General features: G+C 39.2%; 1 protein-coding gene across 1 annotated transcript in view; it reads right to left on the bottom strand.

The window, feature by feature from the left end:
- Window positions 1-5482: 5482 nt before the first annotated feature.
- The window catches only part of IL23R (interleukin 23 receptor), a 39208-nt gene continuing 18744 nt past the window's right edge, over window positions 5483-25946 (bottom strand). The window contains exons 8-14 of the mRNA XM_029287038.1: window positions 23040-23122; window positions 20311-20527; window positions 17964-18161; window positions 16808-16891; window positions 9008-9113; window positions 6676-6766; window positions 5483-6100 (exon numbers count right to left, since the gene is read on the bottom strand). Coding sequence (XP_029142871.1) covers window positions 5483-6100; window positions 6676-6766; window positions 9008-9113; window positions 16808-16891; window positions 17964-18161; window positions 20311-20527; window positions 23040-23122 — 1397 coding nt within the window. The remainder of the gene's footprint in view (window positions 6101-6675; window positions 6767-9007; window positions 9114-16807; window positions 16892-17963; window positions 18162-20310; window positions 20528-23039; window positions 23123-25946) is intronic.

The following is a 25946-nucleotide window of genomic DNA, read 5'->3' on the forward strand; positions in this document are numbered from 1 at the left end:
AAGTCTCTTCGCACTTAACCCCTATTTGATTCAAAAAAAATAAAGTGGGAATAAAAATTTTACAGCACAGGGATTTTAGGTGGAGCTTAACTTCTACTTACGCATCCACACAGGGGTTTTTGTTGACAACAATATGGAAGTGTTTTGTCCTTGGCTTTTTCCAGGATGTTTTCCCACTTTAGAGCTCTGGCATTCCCTGGATTTCCATTCAACCACCCTCCACTGATTCCTAGAGACCCTAGAGAAAATCAGCTACGTACTATTTTACTTTGAGGCACTGAAATATGAATATTTTCATGCATTTCAGCATTGGGAAGAGTCTTATACCAATGCAATCCACCCCATGGTTGAGTAAAGAAACAGTCAAAAACCAAAGGACTGTTGGGCCAACTTAATTTAAGACATTCTTTGCAAAAACTGATCAAGATTTAAATTAATCCATAACTATTCCTCAATCAAAGACTGCCAGATGCCTGTGAAAAGGAACCTTGCAATCAAGGAAATATGGTCTCTTTTTTTCTTGCTGTTTAACCTCAGCAAATATGTGGGCACCCTAGTTATTTATTTGTATTGGTTAAATTGATATCCTGGCTTTCATCTAGTCTAGGTCTAGGAGCAAAAGCTGGCATATATAGGCACCCCTTCCCTTCTGAGCTGAGAGAATGACAACCTTAAGGCCACACAGTGATTTTCCTTGGCTGAGGGTGGAGTTGGGATTGGCTCTCCCTTGATCTTAGTCCAATACTTTAATCACGACACATTTATTTTTAGCAGGTTAGTTTTTGCTTCTAGGGTGGAGTGAAATGGTCAAAAATGAGTTTCCCATTTATTGTTAAGCTTAATTCTCTTATTTTGGTAATTGTTGATTAAAATTCTTAATTCTCTTGTTTTGGTAACTTAATATTGGCTAAAATTTGTATTTTTCTGCACATTTTTCCAAGCATATTGTCCAAAAAAAAATCCCTAAATACTGTCTTTGCAGTCATCCATAAGCAATGCAATCCAATATAAAATACTGGGTGCAGAATTTTATTATTTTTGATTGACAGTTTGCAAATGTTGAAGGATAACTGATTTTCACTTGGTATATTGGTTTAAAAATCTGAATCTGGAAATTGTTGCATTTTGGTGCAAAGCAAACAAAAACTATCCTCATTTATATTATTTGCTCCCAGTAAATGTCCTGTTATCTCTTTTCTACAGATCAAACCGGTCAGTCCTAGAGGAGATCAACCCTGACTGCTCTTTAGAAGGCCAGATCCTGAAGTTGAAACTCAAGTACTTTGGCCACCTAATGAGAAGGAAGGACTCACTGGAGAAGGGCCTAATCCTGGGAAAGATCGAGGGCAATAGAAGAAGGGGATGACGGAGAATGAGGTGGCTGGATGGAGTCACTGAAGCAGTAGGCGTGAGCTTCAATGGACTTCAAAAGATGGTAGAGGCGTCCTTCCGGTCCTCCTTACAACAGGTACCCCAACGCTACTCAGCCTGTGTTGAAGCGTTAATTGTTGTTTTTGTCTAAAAGATCTCACCAATTTACCATATAAAGAAGGACTATCTACGACTAGTGATTCTGTTTTTCTATAAATCAAAAACGTGGGAGGGGATGTAGGGAGAGTGGTTAAATCCGTGGAGTCTTTTTGAAGGATGGGAATGCTGTTATGGTGGGTGAATGAATCTTATCCTTATCCTAGAGGCAAAAACCACCTAGGAAATTTCTATTCTATAACAATATTTTTCCTTGGAAGATGTCACCATAAAGAAAAAATGGTGTATTGTGAAAAACAAACAAGCAAACTAACTATATTATGTATTTTGACAGGAAATGGAGAGAATGAAAGAATAAACTCTGTTTCTTACATCTATAAAAAAAGAGTTTGTTACATGTAATTTTCCTTTGTTTTTTAAAAGTTACTGAAAACATAGAGTCTGTTATTAGCCTACATAGACAGCAAGTTATATATAGGTAGTCCTCGACATAAGACCACAAATGGTCATAAGTCACTTTTTTCAGTGCTGTTGTAACTTTGAACGGTCACTAAATGAACTGTTGTAAGTTGAGGACTATCTGTACAATACAGAGGGTCAGCCTGCTTAAGCACTGATGTATCTGCTTCCCAGGTTTTGCTGGTGTTGACCTCAGGATGAAGTGACTGCTGAAGATTTCGGCCTGTATTAGCAAACGTAGTGGAAATTGTGTGAAAGCGTGGTTGTATAAATAGTTCCATTCCCTTTTGGTTTTCTTTTTCCAACTTTCTTGATCTTTAGTTTTGCATTGCCAATTTCATTTTCTTCAAAAGTGACACTAATAAGAAGTGAACAATCCATTCCCATAAAATATGCTCATGCAACGATTTTTTTTTGCTACACCGCAATATATGAATTCAGTATTCTCAGAAGACGGCACTTTCTGTATTGCTTTCCTGTAACATGATTAGACTCTGATGTATTTATGAACAAAGCAACCTATTACCCTAAATTCTCAAAAAAAAAGATTTTGGTTCCACCGTCCCAATGCCCAACCCCCCTCCCCTCCCTTTTTATGACCCTGTAATCCCTTAATTTGGGGTAGACTTGGGGAAATTGGGTGAAGTTGAGCATTTTAAACATAACTAATCTATTCAGTACTCTCCCTGCCAGGTATCCAGATGCTTATAGAAGAATAAATTTTAGAATTGCCAAATCTGGATGATCAAGATATAAGATAAAATTCTGGATGATCAAAAGATGAGACAGAGCACTATTTTTTTTGCTGCCACATCTATTGATTGTGGGGATCTGGGCAACCCATATATAACAGGCTACTCTAACAAATTCCAGAAGAGTAGCTATATTAGTTTGATACAAGAGAAATAAAAAGCTAGTTTGTAGAATGTTAAAAACTAATGGATTGTAGCATNTGTGTGTAATAGGCTCTCTTCATCAGAGTTGAAGTTGAGGATAAAATTGAAACTTGGAGATGGAGTTTAATTCACAAAAGCTTTCATAGGGAGGATTATATATCTAAATATACATAGTAAGCAACAGTATCAATTAATACAAGGTTCCTACCTCATATTAAACCTGGGGCCTGTTTTCAGCTTTGTGTAATGTGTGATGTGTGATATATCTGCCATGGTGGTTTCTAAAGCATGGTTTATCTATTATGTGTGAAACAATATGTTTTGTTCTGTAAAACATTGTTAAGACTGTGCCTTAGGTGTACATGATGTGTGAATCCAAGCAATGGGACTTACTTTTGAGTAATCATACGAAACGTGTGCTTTAAGTCTTTATTAAATCATAAAAATACCCTCTTTTTCTTGTGATATAAGGAGAATTTATCTAGTCTGAGATAGGTATATAAGGATTTTTTAAAATTTCCTAAAGGTAAGTAGCATTAACAATTTCTTTTAACAGAAAAAAAAAATCATTCCCAGATTGTAAGAAGACTGACATGCCTTCTTATTTTATGGATTTAAAGTTTCAAAAAGAAAAGAATGACAGAAAAGATATTCTATTACTTTCATTTTCTCCCTGTTAACGCCTGGCTGTTGCGGTTTTCTTACTATTTCCTCCCTGCATCAGCAGCTACTAATTTTAGGTTCCAGAGAGGTATTTAGGTATTTCCATTTCTAGGAAGCCATTCATATTTTTTAGAATTTTCTAAGGTGACATGTTCCGATGGGAATATCTCCAAGTTAATGTTAAAGTAGCATTTAACAAATTTTAAAATGAGCTCCTTAATCAATACCTAGCTTTCTTTTAAAAGACCATGAAGCCTGGGTCAGATATTACTACACCATGTACAGAAAAGAGCTCCCCTGGATCATATAAATGCCCATGTAATCCAACATGTTGCTTTTCCAAATGATTAAGTTCCAAAAGGAAGCCATCACATAGAAGTATTTCCACTCATGTATCCAAGAACTGGTATTCAGTGCTCTTAACCTCAAATTCTAAAAATAGCAATTGTGTCTAGCAGCCCTCCACCAATATGTTTTCCATCAGTCTGCTTAATTTCCTTTTAAAGCCCTCTAGGTTGGTAGCCATCAAGATATTCTGAAAAAGCTAATTCATAGTTCAACTATGCATCATGTGTTTTGCTGTTTTGCTGTTCCATATCCCTTTTCCAGTATCCCTGGCTTTTTGTATTATAAGAGAAAACAACAGCATCATCTCTGTCCATTTTCTCTACTTCATAATTGTCTTTAATTCTAAAATATCTCTTATAAACCATTATATTTTTTTCCTAATATGGACAGTGAACTAGTCCACATTAGGAACTCCTTTCCTCCAACCTTTTGGGATGTTCAGCACAATGTTTGCAACTGGGCACCCAGAGTTACATACACTATTCCACACATAGTCACACTGTAGATTTCTTTGGCATGGTGCAAACATGCATCCTTATTGTTGCACCAATGTTACCAGAAACAGTTTGCACCTCCTCATCCTTTGAGGGAGTGCAATGATGGTTGGAAGAATGGGATCTAGATCACCTAAGATGACAATAAGAGCAGTTTGCTCTTTCATCCACAGTGAAGGAATAGCCACTTAAGCAATTCTCAGTAGCTTTTCAAGCAAGGCCAAATTGGCCCAGAGGAGCGACATGTGTCATCTCCTGAAACTTCAAGACTAAGCTTGACTCCTTGGTTTGCCTTAGTAGGATGCAGTTCAGCTTGACTAGAGTCCTTATTACAGATGAGAATGAAAGGATACATAACGGTTCATTTCCCACTGCTATTGAATAGTTCCAATAAAAGTGAATATCTGTAGCTCAGGGTTGAACTGTGGAGTTATAGGTGCTCTCTAAGCTGGTTATTTGCTTGCAAATGTTTTATTACCCAACTAGGTAATATCAGAACTGATGATGTTACCTAGATGGGTAAGGAAACATCATAATCAATAGCGGTAAATGACTTCTTTGACCCTCAGAGGTTTAAATTTGAGGAGCCTTCCTGCAACCCATTACAAATGATAGATATTTGGCTCTGAAGTCTTTGATGACTTCAGAGCCAAGAAGTTACTGTATGTCAGGTTGCTGAAATAACATATCTGGATTTGGTCAGATTCTTCTAGCTGCTCCTCATAACTGGGATTTTTCCCTTCATGGTTGATTGTGACCCTGAGGTATATCTTGTACATGCATCCTGTTTGCTATGGCTCATTTGTACTGTATATCTCCTTGTTCTGCAAAAAGTTGGGCTTCACGTTTTGCAGTTTTATTTTTATAGTCTTGCATTGTAAAGCAACTTTATGATAAATCATTTTGCCTTCTGAGAAGATTATTCAGTTGACTTATGGATCTCCCCTAATTCAATGTACAAATTAATTACAATATAAACATGAATTAACCTGAGAGATGGAAGGCTGAGATTGCGACTGCGACTTTACTTTTTTTCAATTTTGTTCAAACAATGAATGGAGAACCTTGAGTTATGCTGCTTGAAAATGCAGAGCTTGTGCAAAATGTGTATCCTTTTTTTCCTCTCTTCACTCCTCATGGTAAACAAGTGTTTTGAGGGAAATAAGACATGTTGGTGGGGTCTTCACTTATTGTTTTTAAGCAAGAGAGTAGACTATCTGGTATTAAAGTCTGCTCTTGAATATCTTCGTCTGAAAGCAGAAACCTCAACTGGTTTGCCTTTGGGGTACTTGGGTCTTCATCTTTTGAGCCAACCCTGCTCTGCCCACTTCCACTATTCCTGAGAATAAGACTGATTTTATCAAATAATGACTTATTTTCACTGGGGTCAACAATAGGCCATGCGGGGGCCACAGGACTGGTATAATCTTTCCTTAAATTGTTTAGGGGCGAAACTATTGAACTTGAGTTGGTGCCCCAGTTTTGAAAAGGTGTTTCACTGGTGGTGCTGAAAGTGGTTCCTAATTGAGCCTTATTAGAAGTCTGAGGTTTGTACCCATTTCTTGCAGTCCCATCTGAACTGCTGGCGAACAGTACATCTTCTGAAATACTAACTTTCTTAGAAACTGTTTTGCTTCCCCCCCTTTTTTTCTCCACAGCCCTATAGTGGTTCTGCATCAATATTTCTTCAACTTCGGTTACCACAACATCCAAAAATTGTTCGGAAAAATGGTCTGTCACAGTATCGTTTTCCTAAGCAGAAAAATAACATAGAAAGAGTTGAATATTCTAGCACTCTTGTAGGCATATCATAAAGGTTGGAACACGGAGGTAGCAAACACCTGTTCAGGTAATAGCGGCACCAGAGGATTCTGAGTATAGATAGCTTCTGACTTACGACCACAGTTGGGAGTCGTTGCAGTCATAAGTTGAGTTGGACCCAATTTTATGGGAGATTTTACAGTGGTTGATTAGTGAATCCTGCATCCCCAAAGGGTCTTTTTTTGCCATAAATAAGCAAAAAATATTGCACATTGTGATTACGTGACTTTAGGATGCTACAACCACCTGTAAATGCGAACTGGTTGCCAAGCAACAAAATGCGATTAGGAGTCCGCAGTGGTGATACAACTGTCATAAGTGCAAGTACAGACTATGTCACTTTCTCCAAGGCCTTTGTAACTTTGAGCAATCATTAAATGAATGATTGTAAGTCGAGGGGATTTGAATAATGCTCTCCTCAGATAAGAAAGAGGAGAATGGATGTCTGAGTACTTCCTGCTCTCTGGTTTTCTTAAACATTTTAACATTTTAACCTGGAGAATTACCTGGAGATATTTGATCACTTTGCTGTTTTGCATCCTAGGATATTCTTCAAAAAGCCATTTTGGTGCTACCGAGCTAACCATTTTGTTAACCCTTGAAAACAAAAGCACAACACGTCACTTGCATTTTTAAATGGTAGATGAGAATTCACATTCTTAAGTGAGAGAAATATCAAAATAATTTTCAACACCTATTTTGGCTGCAGACTCTTTGCCTTCAAATATGGATCATCATCACACAGGTCTAAACTGGAATTGGGAAAGTTAGCAGGAAAGAGCTACTGAGCAGTTATTAAAGGAATGCTTCTTCTGGCACTAACTTTTATCCTAGAACAGGAGTCTTCAGACTTGGCCCTTTTATGACTTGTGGACTTCAACTCCCAGAATTCCTCAGCCAGCGTGCCTGGCTGAAGAATTCTGGGAGTTGAAGTCCACAAGTCATAAAAGGGCCAAGTTTGAAGACCCCTGTCCTAGCATGTCCTCTTTTCATGCCTTTCTCTCCATTCACCATTTTTTTTTGTCTTCAAAGATGATGGGAACAATATTAAGGGAATGAGAGGAAGTGCTAGGAGGCAAAAGGTTTCTTTTTGAAGTAGCATTCTTCAGCTCAATTGCTTTTCTACATCAACTTGTTTTGCAAGCTGCTTTCAAGACATGGAGTGGTCACTCACAAGTGCAGACAAAGATCTGTAATTAAGTTCAACTTAACAGCACTCAGGTGCTAACCCTTTCATCAACAATTTACAGATGAAGGAGGTCCCATTAAAATCAAGTGCCAAAATCTATTGCCGGTAATCCTTCAGTTATGGCAGTTCACTTAGCGACTTTCGAAGTTTCAACATAATCCCTCCCCCAAGTACTTGCGACACAGACCCAAAGTTACGAATGTTGCAGCACCACAGCAGTCGTTAACCCTTATGAATGACCGCAGAGGCACTGCAACATTTGCTCTGCCTATTCCCCCCCCCCCCGTGCCAGGTCTCCACAGGCATAGGGCCTGTGGATACTCACCTTGTGAAGATCTAGCGAGCGTTTGGTTTCTTGGCCTGGTTCGGTGCTTCAGGCCTTTGGTGCGCTCATAGAGAATAGAGACCCAAGGTACCACAAGATCACAAGAGATCAGTAGCGCTGGATCTCAGGCTACTGATCTCGCATGATCTCATGGTACTTTAGGCCTCTGTTCTTTGCAAACAGAGGCCCAGATGAGAGATCCATGGCAAAAGGCTTTGCAAACGAAGAAAAAGTATGAAGCACCGAAGCTTTCCTTTCGTTTGCAAAGCCTTTTGCCATCTTTGCAAAAAGCTTTTGCCGCTGAGAACGGAGGCCGGGAGGGGGGCATGCGTGCGCCCCTGCCAGCCTCCATTCTCGGCAGCAAAAGCTTTTTGCAAAGATGATCGGAGCCTATAGGGCCACAATTCTTTGTCCCTGTAGGCTTCGGCAAGCCTTTGCTCAAGGCAAAACTGGGGCAGAGGAGACAGCTCCTTGATCATTGATATCTACATAAGGTAAGTGACCCAGTCAGGCAGGATGTGGGGGAGGGGGATGCATGCAATATCTCAGTGGATCGGGGGAGGCCTTAGATGGGTGGAAGCACTAGGCCTCCCCATGGCCTTCCCCACTCTGAGATACCTCGTGCACTTAACGACCCGCACATTTGATATGTGATTAGTGAATGCGTGGGTGAAAGCATGGAGTGATCATGTTCGAGTTACGTGATTCACTCCTATGAATCCTCGGGTTACGAATGTAATTGGCAGGCTCCATTACAATTGAAACCCAAGGATTATCTGTATAAAAATAATCCTTGTCCTGCTTTAATAAATAAATCAAGACTGATACGAGTAGTCCTTGATTTCAGACTGGTCAGTTAGCAACCGACTGAAATTATCATGGACTCTGCCAAAGCTACTTATGACCAGTTTTGAAGTTACAGCTGTGGTGGAGAGAGAAGTAAGCCCAATGCCTTAGGGGAGCCCGAAGAATGGAAAGCAAAGGATGAGGTGCCTCCCAAGGCCTCCTGCACTCTCTGACCCCTGCGCTAGGCCTCCCAGGATTTCTCCCACTCCTGAGGCACCCTACGCTCTGCTTAACACCTGTATCAGGGAGAGCAGGTAGGAATTGTTGAGCTGATCATGTGAGTGCCTCCCTTAATGATTGTCATGATTTGTAACTGTAATGGGCAGACTCTGTTGTGGCCATAACTTGAGGACTACCTGTATTGGGCCTGTACATTCCCAAATTATGCTCTCAAGAAATGGGTGGTTACATAAATTTGATTAATAGATAAAAACTAAACATTCATTAACCAAAGCCTGGGAAAAATAGCAACTGGTACCTTTTCCTGCACGATTTAATTGCAATCAAAGTGAAAACAGAGATTGATAAGAAAGCCACTCCGACACCAGTTCCCAACAGAATCCCAGTATCGTAATCATCATTGCCTGAGAGAGAGAGAGAAATAGGGAGGAAAAGGGAAGGATGAACATGCTGATTTTTCACCACATTCATGCATCCTTAATAAATTCAGAATAACATAGGCAGAAAAGTGAAACTCTTGGGATTTTTTTTAAGCAACTGGATAAGTGATATCATCTGCTGGAGAACAGGATAATTGCCACATTCTCCTTGCTCTGATAAATAAGACCCTAGCAAGGCCTTTTGCTTTGCAGCAGTTTTACTACTGTTTCTGGCAGATAAGAAACAGGAGAATAGGGAAAATGCTGGAAGCAAAGAGCAGCTGGATTACATGTTTTATTTACTTTGACAGAGTTCACTTTTTAAACAGTAAACCATTCAACGCAACACTGCTTGCATTTCTAATTAAAAGATTATGTTTTCAGCTGAACAGTTTTTCAGTTGAACAAAGAATAAAACTCAGTAAGCTGTACCCAGATTTATACACAGAACAGAAAGCATAATGAGATGTGGCTTCAAATCTGCTTAGGCAATCTACAGCCCACTGTAGATCAGTAGATAAAGTTAGTGGATTTTTTTTCCTGCCATGCCAGTTTCTGGCTTCCTTTTTCTGTAATAGTGATTTTTTTGGTGAAGAGCTCAGCAGTGCTATCAAATGATGATGAGGCGGTTTAAACTGTTTCTCATGTTGGATTTGTCATTTCTGGTAATGCCTTAAGGATAGATTCATTCAGATTGTTACATCCCATTTATCTCTATGGTTCTATGTAAGTTGAAACAATATTAGTCAAAGTACACATTATGGATATCAGTGGAGTTAACTCCCAAGCAATTATGTGTACTTATTGTAGTTATTAGAACTTATTAAAAATAAAAGATGCTTACTTTCCTTGATGGTTTTGATTGTCTTTTTTGAAATTTTGCAATAATATTTTATGATAGAGAGCACTGTTATGAATGTGATTTCTGCAAGGAGGGAATCTAGAGACAGTCACTTGGAACAAAGCAAGTGAAATGTTTTAATAAACTAAGTTGTCATGTTCTCTTTCATGAGTTTCTGGTCTTTGTTCAATAATTGATTTCCAAGGGCAGTTATACTGTACTATAGTAGTTATTTATTAAATTACATTCAGTGGTAGAAGTTTGTGCTTTTTATGATTTCCTCCATCCAAGGATGTGAACACGGAAAAGGCGATCCCATGACCCTGGAACATTGCAGCCGTCATAAATACATGCCAGTTGCCAAGCCTCTGAATTTTGATCAAGTGACCGTGGGGATGCTGCAATGGCCATAAGTGGGAAAAACGGTCATAAGTCATTATTTTTAAGCGCCGTTGTAACTTCGAACGTTTATTAAACAAATGGCTGTAATTTGAGGACTATCTGTACGTGGAACATTATGGTAAAAAAAGATAGGCAAAGATGCCTTCCAACGGTCTGGGTTTTCCTAGTCTTGAGAAATGCTTCATAGCCCTTACTTATGCTGACCATCTCATGTCCAGTTTTTAATCCCTCAGGGTTCCTGTGCAACTGTTCATATGGAAGGTTATGGGAAAGGCTAGTTTGCAAATTTCCAGGCAAATGTACATAGAGTGTTTGTCTATGTGGAAGAGCTGGGCGGGCAGGGGGAATGCTACAATCTCGATTCCTTTTACTTTGTGAAATGGCCCTTGCCAATTCACAGAGCACCATAAGCTTGGGCGGGAGGCGGAGGTAGTGCGCGTGTAATGATTGGCCAGCCTGAAGCAGAGTCAGAACTGCTTGGCTCAGTGAATGGCTAAATCAAAAAGGCTAAATGACTGGCTGAAGAGGCTCTCTTTGAATTCCAGACATGCAAGCTAATAACTTTCTGAAAGGGCTTCAGCTCTTCAGGTAGCGATGGCTGTGTGGAGGACTTCCGGGCTGATTTTATGGTATGTTGTGAATTATTAGAAAATGATACAGCTTTCTGATTTCCTGTAGAGAAGAGGTGTCTGACCTTGGCAACTCTTAAAATCTATGGACTTCAACTCCCAGAATTTCCCAGCCAGCCAAGCTGGCTGGGGAATTCTGGGAGTTGAAGTCCACAGGTCTTAAGAGTTGCCATGGTCGGACACCCCTACTGTAGAGTAAACCAAGCTAAGAACTCATTTTCTATACAAGTGTTACGTCAATGACAGACAATTTAAATGTGGGGGTACCTATAGATGTATGTTTGTGTGTCTGTATGTATGAAATCCAGATGGTTCCAAGTTGTGAGTAGTCATAGGTTACATCTTTAAATTTTTAACGTGTGTAAGCAATCTGACGTTTTATTTTCTTGGAATCATGTCAGTGTACACTGTAAACATTTCCTGCCACTTTGAAATGCGGTAAGTTGCATAAGCTTTACATTTATAATAATAATAATGATAGAGTTGGAAGGGACCTTGGAGGTCTTCTAGTCCAACCCCCCGCTCAGGCAGAAAACCCTATACCATTTCAGACAAATGGCTGTCCAGTCTCTTCTTAAAAACTTCCAGTGTTTGGAGCATTCACAACTTCTGGAGGCAGGTTGTTCTACTGATGAATTGTTCTAATTTTCAGGAAATTTCTCCTTAGTTCTAGGTTGCTTCCCTCTTTGGTTAGTTTCCATCCATTGCTTCTTGTCCTGCCTTCGGGTGCTTTGGAGAATAGCTTGACTCCCTGTTCTTTGTGGCAGCCCCTGAGATATTGGAACACTGCTATCATGTCCCCCCTCGGCCTTCTCTTCATTAAATTAGACATACCCAATTCCAGCAACCATTCTTTATATATTTAAGCCTCCAGTCCCCTGATCATCTTTGTTGCTCTTCTCTGTACTCTTTCTAGAGTCTCAACATCTTTTTTACATTGTGGTGACCAAAACTGGATATAGTATTCCAAGTGTGGTGTTCTGGATCATGTAACCCTGACTAGAGCATGTAGATCTGTATGTTAGAATGTTTGGCATTTGTTGGGTTAAGCTCTGTCTCCTTAAGAGATGGCTTATGGGTAATGTAGTTTTAGCTAGTCAGCTATCTCATGTTAACAGGTCTATGGGAGGAGCTAATAAGCTCATCACAGGATATCCTGGCTACAGGCCAGTTTGGAATGCCTTTGTCTGAGATAAGCATGGGACCACTGGAGGACTCAGATGGTCCCATTCCACGCTAGAAGTTGGTATGGAGGAAGTATTAATTTCTTACCTATAAGGATGAACAGATGTACAATATCCAGAAGCAACAACCATAATTGCGCGTATTTCTGAATAAAATATCTGTTTTATAATAATTTTTATTGAGTTATCTGTATGATCTGGAATTACAAAGCATCTTAACTCTGGATCAGAACATGTGGCCTTACCAAGGCATTATAAAGTGGTACTAACATTTCACGTGATCTTGATTTCTGGTCAGACAGAAAACCTCTCCCTCCCTTCCTCCCCCCATTATTAGAGTTTTTTTCCTACCTCTGGTGACTGCAAGACTCCTTCCTTGGGAAATGTTACGTTGTTCTTTCTTTTCTTTCATCAGAAAACGCAAGAGAGGAAAAATAAGAAAGTGAGAATGAATGAATTCCATTGTAAGGTGAGAACAAGTAGGATTCTTTTAAAGTGCCTTGTAAATAATATATTGACTTTGCTGGCAAATTATCTACTCTATCGCTACGTTATGCAGGTAGTCCTCAACTTATAACAGTTTGTTTAGTGGCCGTTCAAAGTGACTTATGGTCATGTGATCAAAATTCAGACGTTTGGACAACCGACTCTCATTTATGACGGTTGCAGTGTCCCGGGGGGAGGGGTCACGTGATCCCCTTTTGCGACCTTCAGACAAGCAAAGTCAATGGGGAAGCCAGATTCACTTAACAACCGTGTTGCTAAATTAACAACTGCAGGGATTCACTTAACAAGTTTGGCAAGAAAAGTTGTAAAAATGGGGCAAAATTTACTTGTCTCGCTCAGCAACAAAAATGTTGGGCTCCATTGTGGCCATAAGTTGAGGACTACCTGTAGTAATGTAGTATATGGGAGCCAGTTTGGTGCAAAGGTTAAAGTATCAGGCAACAAACCAGAAGGCAATGAGTTCTAGTTCCACCTTAGGCACAAAGCCAGAGGGTTGACCTTGGGCCAGTCACTTTTTCACAGCCCTAGGAAGGAGGTAATGGCAAACCACTTTTGAAAAACCTTATCAGGGAAACTGAAAGGACTAATCTAGGCGATCTCCCGGACTCAAAAACTGATTCATAGGCACACACACCTGCACACACACACACTTACACACAAAACAGAGTATAACTAAATGACATCTACAGTACATCTGGCTATGCCTGGGAAAGTTGTTCATACTGTGCTTTTTTCTTTGATTTCTGCCCCATTAATTTGACATAATTCCGCTCTAGTATGGCATTAAAGACTCGCCATGTGGCATTGGCAATTAAGCAGCCAGTCATTAGGGCATGACCTAATTGTGGTCATAAATCGAGGACTACCTGTAATCTCTCCCTTGTGAGACCCACAGCCCAACTGTAAGCTCATCAACTGTAAGGTTGATCAGTCACACTCCCTAGTGATCGTGTGTTTCTGGAGAAAAGCTGGAGAACTTTAGAGGTAGCACTGATATTGGGTTATTCCACAAACTTTGTCATGGTGCAGCTCAATAATTTTCATAGTATGCACAGCTAGTTCTTGATTTAATTCAACGCACAACTGTAATTCAACGCACAATTTTGATCATAGGTAGTGACAGACAAATGCCAGTTTCTGGCAAAAACATTAAAATCGCAATCACTTGACTGCAGCATGTTGCAAATAGCCATAAATGCAGGCTGGTTGCCAACTGTCCAAAATGCAGTCACATGACCATGGGGAGGGGGAGATGTCACAACTTCGAATCTAGGTTGTAAGTTCCATTTTCAAGCTCTGTTGTAACTAAACGACTAGTTGTAAGTTGAGGCCTACCTGTATACAACAATAATAAGCATTATCCTATCCAGAAAGGAGACCATCCTTTTGACTTCTTTCATTTCTTCTAACAAGCAGCAAAAAGAAGTTCTAAATACTCCTTATAAAGAACATAATCAATTCTCTCCATTTTCACATGAATGGACTAAAATGTCGTCCTAAATTTGAAATACAATTTTGTCTAGAGCTGTGCTGGGATGAAAATAAAATTGCCAGATTTATAAAAGTGAAACCTGCCACCAGGTTTTAAATGTCGTAGAAAAGCTTAACAAGAACAAACAAATAATATCAACAAGCATGTCTTGCACGATTTTATCTGTGTAAAATATTCACCATCCTTGATTGGTCTTAAAGCACCTATGGAGATACCATATTTTCACTTTGGGAAAAATGTCTGCTACAATATTAGTTTTCAGCTTGCTACAAGAGATTAATTTAAGAAGTCCAAGTATAAGATCTTAGTGTAAGAATCCAGCATGATAAAGCAGGGGTCCCCAACCCCCGGTCTGTGGACCAGTACCAGGCTGTGGCATGCCAGCAACAGGGCTGCACAAACAAGCAAAGCCCCATCCGCAAGATGCAGGCAGCACACAAAACCATGCGCTCTCTGGTCCACGGAAAAACCTCTCTCCACAGAACCGGTCCCTGGTGCCCAAAAGGTTGGGGACCTAGAATAGAAGAATTTCTTCATTCATCAGTGAAACCTATCGGAAAGGAGAATTTAAGGGCACATCAATTGCTCTTGTACAATAAAAGTTCAGCCTTCACTAAAGAAGTATCTAGCACTTATCTTCGAATAACACACATAACCGCAATAACTTACAATGAAAATTCTGGGCTTAACTGTAGTTGTTAAGGGAGGATCTCCTGTATATGATACATGTGATTATTGAGGATATTTGAAGATCTTTTCCATTCTTTCATTATAACATGAAGTGTCTCTTCCTTAAACAGTTCTTTTCTTGGGCTCCTTTTTCTCCAATAATAGTAATGAAATCCCATCAGAAAAACACAGGTGGCTCAAGGCAAAAGTCTTTGCTTCATATTTTGCTGCTAGTTGCGTTAAATGAATATACAACTTCTCTGTAATTTTTCCCAATGTTTCTTTTTTCTTTTGAACCCTCAGATCTCTATGGTCAATCAGAAGTCTCCAGAAAATGGCATGCTGAGCAGTGAGGTGATTTTTTTTCTCCTACTGACAAACAGCTGACTTTACTGCCAAAGCTGGCTCTTCGGCAGCATAATCCCTGGGTTTTGAATGAGAATGACTTGATATAATCCATGGATGACTGTGTATACTTGCCTGGAAAAAGAATTCAGTGGATCATGATTCTCAGTAAGCACAGCTAGAGGGTCTGGTTTCCATCTTTTCCAGTCATTGTTTCTTTTCTTTTATTGTTGAAATATAATTTATTAGTATTCAACTGGGAGGGGCAATCTTTGTATATCTTTGTCATTTTGTCTTTATTCACATTTTTGGGTGGTTTTTTGTACTGTTTTGTTTTTGATTTTTTTTTCTTTTCTTTTTTGGATTTTGGATTTTAACTTTGGAAATAAGATAAACATTTTATTTAAAAAAGAATTCTATCATCAACCAATACAGAGATATTGCAAACAAAAGGCCAACAATATCCTCTAGATTTGAGTTCTGAATCATAACCCTTTTTTCAGTTTTTTTTACAAAGTTTTCAGTATCAGTATGATTTTTCTGTGGGCAGAGCTAGAGAATGAATCTTCACTCAATCTTCAGAATCTGCAAATGACAAGTACCAAAATACTGTAAATGTATGATATTTATCAGAACTGCCAACTTTATTTATAAGAATCAGTTTCTTTTCATGACCAGAGCTGTGATATGAATGGCTTCTGAATGGCTGTTTTAACTTTTTATTATTTTGCACATTCTTATGTATTTCTTCTTCCTCTTTATTTCTATTTCATTCTTTTTTTCTTCTTTTCTATTTCATTGGCTGGAAACAGGCTTCCTACTTGCCATCTTCTCAGCAAAGGGCAAGAAACTGAAAGATCAGGTCTGCATCCATTGATTTGTATTTCATTAGGTTGCAAGATTGAATGATATGTTCAGTGGTGTGCAGGGATTTTATTTTTTTAACTCTTTAGCCTTTCTCGACAATATCTATATATCCTTTTACGTCATGAATATAGCATGGAATATTGAGAAGCTGAAAACACACGTTTCACACACACACAAAAAGCCTGCTTTCTGGATTGCATAAAAAAAAACAACCCCTGATCTTGAATTTAGTTTCACATGCTTTCATGATTGTTGCTTGGGAATAGTGGAACATTAAGGTTTTGAATTAAAAAATACTTTTTGGGGTAAGCCACTGTTCTAGAACAATTCTTAGAAATAAAATACTATTTTGGATGAGCATTGTTTTTTTTGTTCCATCTGTAGAGAACCAGTTGGTGTAGCTATTTATGGCAGGCTAGAAACTGGGTGACTGAATTCTAGTGCTCCCTTAGGTACCAAGCCCAGTGGGTGACTTTGGGATAGTAACTCAGTCTCACCCTTAGGAGGGAGTCAATGTCAAGCCACTTCCAAATATTTTGCTAAGAAAACTGCAGGGACTTGCCTAGGCAATCATCTGGAGATAAGATCGACTCAAAGGAACTCATATACCTACACAATCTGTAGAGTACACATCCAGATGAAAGAAACCTATGGTTTGCATTGGAAGACACATACTCTGGCAAGTGTCTATATCAGTAACTATCATTCATCTTTTACAATCTGTCTGCCTGAGTTTTACTTACTCTGGATGGAGCTGGCTCGGCTGATGCCATTCTGATACACAGCGTATACTGAAATGGCGGAGCTCTTTCCCATTCTGATGCTTTCTGTAAAGGTGAAGTTTAAAACAGCACATAATTTTTATGGAATTTCAGTTTTAATGCATACTTTTAAAAAGAATCATTATCATCAAGAAAACCCTTTTCTAAGAAGGAAATCAGGGTTTAACTGTTTTACACGAGCAATGATAGCAACAAGCATAACAACAGGAACATCCATTCTGGGAAATGCTTTTATCACATTTACATCCTATCCAAGAGGGATCTAAATGTGTCTCTTTCACTATGTTCTCATAATAGTTGTATTCATTTATGTGAACTACTTGGGTAAGCTATAAAATACAAGGAGACAAATTCATGGACGATAAGACAATTGATGATAATAGTTATGACAGCCATCTGTTAACTCCAGATGTCTATGAATACCAGTTGCTGAGAGTCTTGAATGGAAAGACCCAATTGTACATGTCTTCCATTTGATTACTTGCTGGGAGAAACAAATGATGACTTTCAGTCTCACCCAGCATAATTCCTGTGATGTTCTTATGATTTTAGTAGCATTTTTTTTATCAATCATTTATATATCAGGGCTTGCTTGGATTTAAAGCAGATCATGCCTTTGAAAAGATTTAAAATATATATTTTATTAGAAGTAATCTTGTGTTACCAGATAGTATGCAGGCAGTCCTCAACTTACAACCACAGTTGAGCCCAAACGTTTGGTTGCTAAAGGAACAGACATTTGTTAAGTGAGTTTTGCCCTGTTTTATGACCTTTCTTGGCACAGTTGCTAAGTGAATCACTGCAGTTGTTAAGTTAGTAACATGGTTGTTAAGTGAATCTGGCTTCCCCATTGTCTTTGTTTGTCAGAAGGTCACAAAAGGAGTTCACATTACCCTAGGACACTGTGCTCGTCGTAAATATGAGTCAGTTGCCAAGCTTCTGAATTTTGATCACATGACCATGATTGTAAGTGTGAAAAATGGTCATGTCACTTTTTTCAGTGCCACTGTAACTTCAAACGGTCACTAAATGATATGTTGTAAGTTGAGGACTACCTATACGTATCCATCTTTCATATTTATTATGAAGACACCAAAAGTATTGACTTGTAACTTACCTTCAATAGAAGTTGATCTATTTTGGAAAGGGACTTTCTTCCATGCAATGCTATGCTGAAAACGACTGAAGTCTGCAGAAATCCATTCCACTATGTACCATAAAAGTGTTTTTCCAATAGATTCAGGGGGTTCCCATTGAACAGAAATTCCTTTCTGTTTATCAGTGAATATTTCGATATTAGTAGGCGGTGGGAAAGCTATGGGGAAAAACAGATGGGGTTATATGTCAACGTATCATTTTTGTTACTGCATATTTCCATAACTATATAATGACATCATTCAAAAGGATTGCATTGATATAGCTAAAAATGCTCTTGAAATAAGGTGAACAATATATAGATTAGTCTCTGTAACGTGGTGACCTCCATATATATTGATTTCCATCTCCATCTCAGACATTATGGAAGACTGGAGAATTTCCCCATTTTAGTAGCTACTATGATATTTCTTTGTACATGTTGAGATATCAGTTGTGACCCAAGATAAATGAAAAGTGTGCGTCAGGCCTACCCCAAAAATGACGTAACATCATTCAACCAAAGTTCAGATCTTTATTTACATATACAAGGGATAGGCAACCTTGGCTCTTTTATGACTCGTGGACTTCAACTCCCAGAATTCCTGAGCCAGCATAGCTGGCTCAGTTGAAGTCCACGAGTCATAAAAGAGCCAAGGTTGCCTACCCCTGACATATACCATATAGACAGAATTTTGCCAGACTAAATCTATACTACCCTAACCTAACAGATATACCCTGGGAAATTGTAGGGAGTGGCTATCTTCAATTTCTTCCTCTTCCCATGATGCAGCTCTGAGCTTTGCCATCTCTTATCTTGCCCCACTCTTTGGAATCTACTCCCTCCTTCCTGGGAATTTGCTGCATTACTGTAGTCCATCACAACACTTCTGCCTTCATTGACATAGATAAACGTGTATAATGTGCAAGACTATATTCAACCAGCCATGGCTCCAAGAAATTATGGTTCAGCTTGATGGCCTGCTGATTCTCTATTGTAATGCAGAAGGTGAAGTAGGTCTGGTGAAACTCTTTCCCATGGTGTTATCCTCTGTGTCAACATTTCAGTACACGTTCTTCCTAAAACAGTAAGGTGTGGCAAAGGGCTTCATACATTCCAATGCAAATCATCCATTGGGATGGGATTTTATGAGTTTCCTGAGGCAAACTTTGTACAGTACAAAGAGGTGAACTTTAAAAAAATGTTTCTGTTGGGGTACTCTTTAACGAAGAATTGTTCTTTGAAATGTTTCTAAGAATGGAATAAAATATTTAGATTGAACCTGTAGAGGGCACTGTAGGAAAACTAGGCGACAAACAAGATAGACCTGTGCTTTGCTAACGTAATTCTTAAGAGTGCGGAAATGATAAAAATACTAGTCTTATTATTCTAAGTACTATAGGCTGAACTGTAAAAGTGTTATTTTTAAGGCAGTATCATGATTATTAACTCATTTGTGACCTGAAATTTAGCAGACAGTTTTTTATATATAATGTTTTAATAATCGAAATGACAGGAAGTTAATCTTTAAAAGATATTTTTAGATCCCAAGTTCTTGCTATATAATATTTATGCCTGCACTGGAATGGCATGTTTTTCAACTGGGTATCTCTGAAATCTAGAATTGCATATTTATACCTGTACCTAGCAGATATAGTCATAGTGGAAGGAAGTAATCTGGCTGAGCTTGTTAATAACTTCAATCTGCAAATGGCAGAATTCAAAAAGTATAATTATTTTTACAGGTACTCCTTTGATTTACAACTATTCATTTAGTGACCATTTTCAGTTACAATGGCACTGGAAAAAAAGGGACTTGCACTTATGATTGTCCCACCATCCCCATGGTCATGTGATCAGAATGTGGTCACTTGGCAACAAGTTTGAATTTATGACAGTTGCAGTGTCCCAGGGTCATGTGGTCACCGTTTGTGACCTTCCCAATCAGCAAAGTCAATTGGGGGGGGGAAACCTGATTTGCTTAATGACCACATGATTCGCTTAACTGCAGCAATCTGTTTAACGACTGTGGCAAAAAAAAAAAGATTGTAAAATTGTGTGCAATTCATTTAACAACTGCCTTGCTTAGCAATGGAAATTCTGGCTCCAATATTTTAAATAGTAATATATTACAATAGTGACATAAATAAGTGTAGAAATAACGTTAGGGGGTCCCCAGTAGGATATTTTATTCCATTCCATTTTATGTTTGTTTGTTTTTTAATTTATTATGGCCACCCACTCCAGAGGACTCTGGGTGGCTTATTGTCTAACATAATATAATGCAGCACCAATTTCTGAAAAGTTTGCCTGCTCGATGACATCTTACCTTGATAATTGTGAGGTAGTTGTTTCACTATAATATTCGCAGGTTCGGAACTTCCTTTGGAATTGCGTGCTGTCACATAAATAATGGTCACTGCTGGGGGCACCATCACTTTGCAATGTATATCTGTTGTTTTACATAAATCCACATTCTCTCCTTGTTTTTCATAAAATATTCTATAATTCAGAATTTTTCCTCTGCTTTCCTTTGGAGACAGTGGCTAGAGAAATGCAGAATTGCCTTTAGAGAACAGCAAAAAACTAATCTTTTATTATTTGTACATATGTTTAAAAAGTTGCAGAAATGTGAAATCCAAAGGAAAAAGTGATTGAGCCAACAGCTTCTCAGGAGGGCCCAATTACACCTGAAATGGCATCCAGGTAACAATAGCCTTTGAAGGGAGTCATGGAGAATTAATCAGAAGTGGGGGGGGGAAACGTAGGGAGCCATTTAAGTATTTTGCTGTCTGCTATTTCACCTCTTCAACTTGTACCCCCAAGCGGCATTTTAATAGGATTTTTTTTTATTTTGAAATGTTTGAAATGTTCTCAAAATCAAGTGAGGGAAAAAAAACTTCTTAAGGTGGACAAGTTCACCTGTTTCAAAGAAGGTGGAAAATTTTCCTTTTACAAAAAAGCCTTCACCACATCCAACCTCACCACTACCAGGGAGGCCTTTACCTGCAAGCAGGGACATGGATCTAAAACACATCCTAGGTCCACTTCCTCAGAACCAACAGTTTGCAACTCTCCCCAGATAACCAAGCAAGACTGTGCACCATATTTTATTTCTATACATTTATATTTATATTTCTCTATTTCACAGAACGCTCCCAATCAAAGTCCAGGTCCAACCAAATCTGGGAGATTTTTATCCATTAGATGCACAGAATAGTCTTCACAATGGCTTTGGAGATGTTCCTTTGCCGCCTCCTTCCCAAGGAGGGATCTGGTTACTCAAAACGATGATGCCAGCCAGCTATCTGTTCACACAATAATAGCTCCCTGTTTCAGTGCTAACTAAGCCCTAATAAAGGTTCTTAGCTAGGCTCTGTCAGATTCATTCTTTGTCTTCACCAATGGTGCTCCAGGCATCTCTTGCATTGCTTCATCTCAGGGAATCCTCCTGAAAACTGGAAGAATTCAAGAATCCACAAATGCAGAAAGAACAGAAATGATCTGATCCGAGGCTGTCGTTGCCTACTCATTCCAAGCTAAGGCTTTGGATTAATCATGCAACAGAGCTTAGGAGCAAACCTAAGGTCCCTATGGAATCCAACTGGCTTCATCAATTGTCTGGGGCAGACCATTGAATTGGCCCTTTCTCCCTGCAGTGGAAGTTAGCTGCAGAGAATGCCCTGGCTAGGAGGGCATGATCTCTCCTTCACAAGAAGTTGATGTCAATACTCCTCAACACCAAAGCACATCACAATTCTCAGATGAAGACCAGATCTAATGACATAGACCTCTGAATAGGGCCCTGAATAATCTGGATCAGGTCCATGGTTGCCATGAACTTCCAAGCTGCCTCTGACTCTGGGCCCACAGAAAGCAGGTTGAAATCTCTCAAAATCATGAGCCTAGGAAACTCCACCTGACCACAGAGCTGAGAAGCACAGACAGGGAAGCTGCCACACAAGAAGAAAGTACAGAGGCAGCAATCCTAATTGATCTCTCTGGCCCAGTTTCATAAACAAGATCTCACAGTATACCATATCCAATGCAGCACCCTTGAAAACTAGCAAAGATTCCTGGATGACAACAGCCACACCTCTTCTCCAAAACCCTGGAGGACAAATTTCTGGGTAGGGAAATCCACAACTTTGGATCCAATCAGATTTCAGTATGCAGAATAGGGAGATGCTCTCCCTAACAACAGCCCACGCCTGTCTTCTGCTGTATCACCCTCCGTCATTTTCCTGATATGATATCTTTGCTTGCCGTCTCCTCCAGCACTATATCTAGTTTCTCCAGCTGATGTGCTCCCATCTTCAGGTGAAAGGCTTACATCATCACACTCTCGCATATATAGTGCAATATAGGATATGACAAACACCCCCCCTACGTAATGGTACTTCTGCCTAGCATCCAGCATCCGCTATTTGGTACATCTGCCAATATGACACTGGACATCCAACTCCACCCCATACATCATCTTACAACTACCCTTCTCTCAGGTAATGGACCAGGAGAAAAATCAGCTATACCTTCATCTAGCCTATTGGCCCAGATATGTTTTCCACTGTTTTTCACAGAAGCAGAAGAAATTACAGCCTCGCCCGTTGCCCCTTCCCATAGCCAGTTTAGATCAGGGATGTCAAACTCGCAATGTCATGTGACGTGTCACGATGTATCGTGACTTTTTTTGCCATTGCTGACAATGGGGTGGGCGTGGTTTTGCTATGATGCATCTGGCCCGTGGGCTGGCAGTTTGACACCCCTGGTTTAGATTATTAATCTGGCCCTTCTCTCACAATCCTTTGGAACCACTGAAGTAAACAGACCAGGTTTGCTGCAAAGTGTAACGCATAAAGCAATATTCACCCCATTTTAATGTACATTGCATGGTTAATAAACGTTTAAAAGGGTGGCGTTGACTGTGTGGTCACATCTACCCTCTTGACTTTTTGACCCACACTCTCACAGTGGCACTTGGATTTTATTTCCTTTCTCAGTTCTAAATTATTTTCTAAAGTGATAATCTCTATTGTTTTTTTAAATGTTTATTATTACCTTGATCAGGACAGTCACCTCTTGGGTACCATTGGGATTAACTGGCCCAAATTTCCTCCATACATCAAGTACCGCAGCTGGTTCTGTATTGAAAAAGAAGGGAGAAACATGTAATAACAGAAACATATGACAAAAATATATAAGAGAATGACTTCTTCTATTATAGCATTGCTCTTACACTGAGGAATAATTATAATAATGGAGCAAATGAACTGTTTTTTAAAATAGATTTTTAAAGATAATATGCAAGCATGGAAAATGAGAGCATGTTGATTTTGGAAAGATAGTGTAGGAGGCTACTACTACACTATATAGGAAGCTACTATATTATAGCAAATAGCTTTAACATCAAGAGCTGCAGAAGATCCAATCACATACTAGTAATCTATGGGATGGCCACATTTCCATTTTTCAATCAATGGTAAACTGACTGATGCTTCCTTCATTTCTTTCTAGAACTGTTGCTGAATCATAATCTACAATATCACTCACTGAACCTGTATTGTTTGATTTGCCTCAGAGCTGTAATTACATATAGAGAGTGACAGCTTCTCTGCCAACTTGCTGGAGAGGAAAATTACCTATAACTGAGTTTGTACCTACCCATAAGTAAGACAGTACTTATTACTGATACCCAGTAATTACTAATAAATTATGTAATAGATCAGTAAGTAGCTATTAGCTGTTACTTTATCAAGTTCAGGCTTTCAGTTGAAACATAAAAGGCAGGCCTTATTCACAAGACATACTGAATCACAATCTAGTCAAATCATATTTAAGTTTAGTGTGTTATGTGAACTCGGTTACTGTTATCAGTTTCTGGTTCAATGTATTATTCAGAGAAAATTGGGGCAATGGTGTAAACTAAGTTAACTTTATATAAGTATGTTATGTTAGTACTGTACTGGGAAACTTTTTAAGTATTGAACATATCATCATTTCTCCCCTCTCCCTGACAATGAGAACAGAATAACAACTGCATAAGATACAACAGATTCAAGATAAAAGTATCACAAAGCTGCCTGAGTTTGCCAAATAAGGGCTTCCAATAGCTAATACATTCAGGAAATGACAGTTTTAATAGGAAATTATGGGAAAAGGTTCACCTGATGAATTTCAGATCAGAATGTAGAAATAGCAATAGCACCAGCAATAGCAGACATTTCAAATTCGCGATGTCACATGATGTCGCGCGACATATCGGAGCTTTTTCCCCATTGCTGGCAATGGGGTGGGCAGTTTCCTCATGACGCATCCGGCCCGTGGGCCGGCAGTTTGACACTCCTGACTTAGACTTATATACCCCTTCAGAGTGCTTTTCAGCCCCCTCTAAGCGGTTTACAGAGTCAGCATATTGCCCCCTACAATCTGTCTCCTCATTTTACTGACCTTGGAAGGCTGAGTCAACCATGAGCCATTCAAGATTGAACTCCTGGAGTCAGCAGTGAGTTAGCCTGCAGTACTGTAACCACTGCCCCACCATGGCATATGTATACGTATACCTACACATACACGTATACGTATACGTATACGTATACGTATACGTATACGTATACGTATATGTATATGTATATGCATATGCATATGCATATGTATATGTAGAACCCAGTTCTGTCAGCAGGGGTCACTAATTCTCTAATAATATGGCTTTTCTGTAATATGTATGTATGTATGTATGTATGTATGTATTTACTTAGAACCCAGTTCTGTCAGCAGGGGTCACTAATTCTCTGATAATATGGCTTCCTGTAATATAACTATTAAACTTTTACATGATGTTGACAAAAAAGAATGAAACTGTGGGCTAACCAGAATTGTATCTCAATATGTTGTATTTCTTACTGAGGTTAGAAAGTTTCTCCTTAGAGCATGTGGCTTGTGGTAACTATCAAAGGGAAAGAGAAAAAAAAAGCTTGGAGGTATTTTACTGCTAAGCCTACATAGATCTCTCCTGTTCCTGAGTGAGTTCCCAGTGGCAATAATATTCCTTCTTTTGTAGAGTATTTGGCTGGTTACGTCAACTCACTTTTTAAAATAGCTTTCTTATCCTCAGTCGCTGTTATTTTAAATACTCAGGTGAAATGAGATAGCAAAAAGCAGAGTGGGTTATCCCTAAATTTGACAGTAGTAGGACTGGCCAGGACCAAATAAAGAATGGGGTTTTCTTATCTTGAACTTCTGCAATTTGATATGAATTATACTATGTTCTCATAATAGTTGTATTCATCCATTCTACCCAAATATCTCTCTTCCAGCTTGCCCATGGAAAACATGGTAAGAAAACCCCATCTCTCTGGTCATTGGTTGCTGTCTTCCATGGCCTTCTCATGGAAGGCTTCCTGCTCAGTGGTGGGTTTCAAATATGTGAACAACCAGTTCTATGTGTGGATGCAACTTCCGGAAGTCCATTCTGGGCCTGGGCAACAAAAAATTAGTTACCGGTTCTGCCAAACTGGTGCAAACTGGCTCACTCCCACCACTGTTCCTGCTCCTTCTGAAAGGATACTCCCACCGTGGACCAGTAAAGCTGTGGACTTTTGCCCTCCACTTGTTTTTAAAAGGTTTGTGGAGGACTGGTGAAAAAGTACACTTTTTCTTTTACAAATTAATCTGTGAAAGCATGGTCTGTCCTTTCATTTTTTTTTAAAATGGATGAGGGCTCTGCCAATTTCCTCTTGGCTAAGTACTGTAGCAAAAAGCAGGGTAGAAGAGTCCTTGCCACCACACCCACCTGTCCACTGGTAGATAAGGGGAATGGGAAAAGCATTGGGGGGGGGAGAGCAAGAGGAGGTGCCTTACGCAAAAGAAAATCAATGGAAAACACATATCCCCAAAGACTGGCTGTGTCAAATGAAGTGATTGATACTTGCTTTCCCCAGCAAATTAGAAGGAATAAAGGAGAGGTGG

Source organism: Protobothrops mucrosquamatus, unplaced genomic scaffold, assembly GCF_001527695.2.
Source record: "Protobothrops mucrosquamatus isolate PMUCROS unplaced genomic scaffold, P.Mucros_1.0 scaffold_18, whole genome shotgun sequence".
NCBI lineage: Eukaryota > Metazoa > Chordata > Lepidosauria > Squamata > Viperidae > Protobothrops > Protobothrops mucrosquamatus.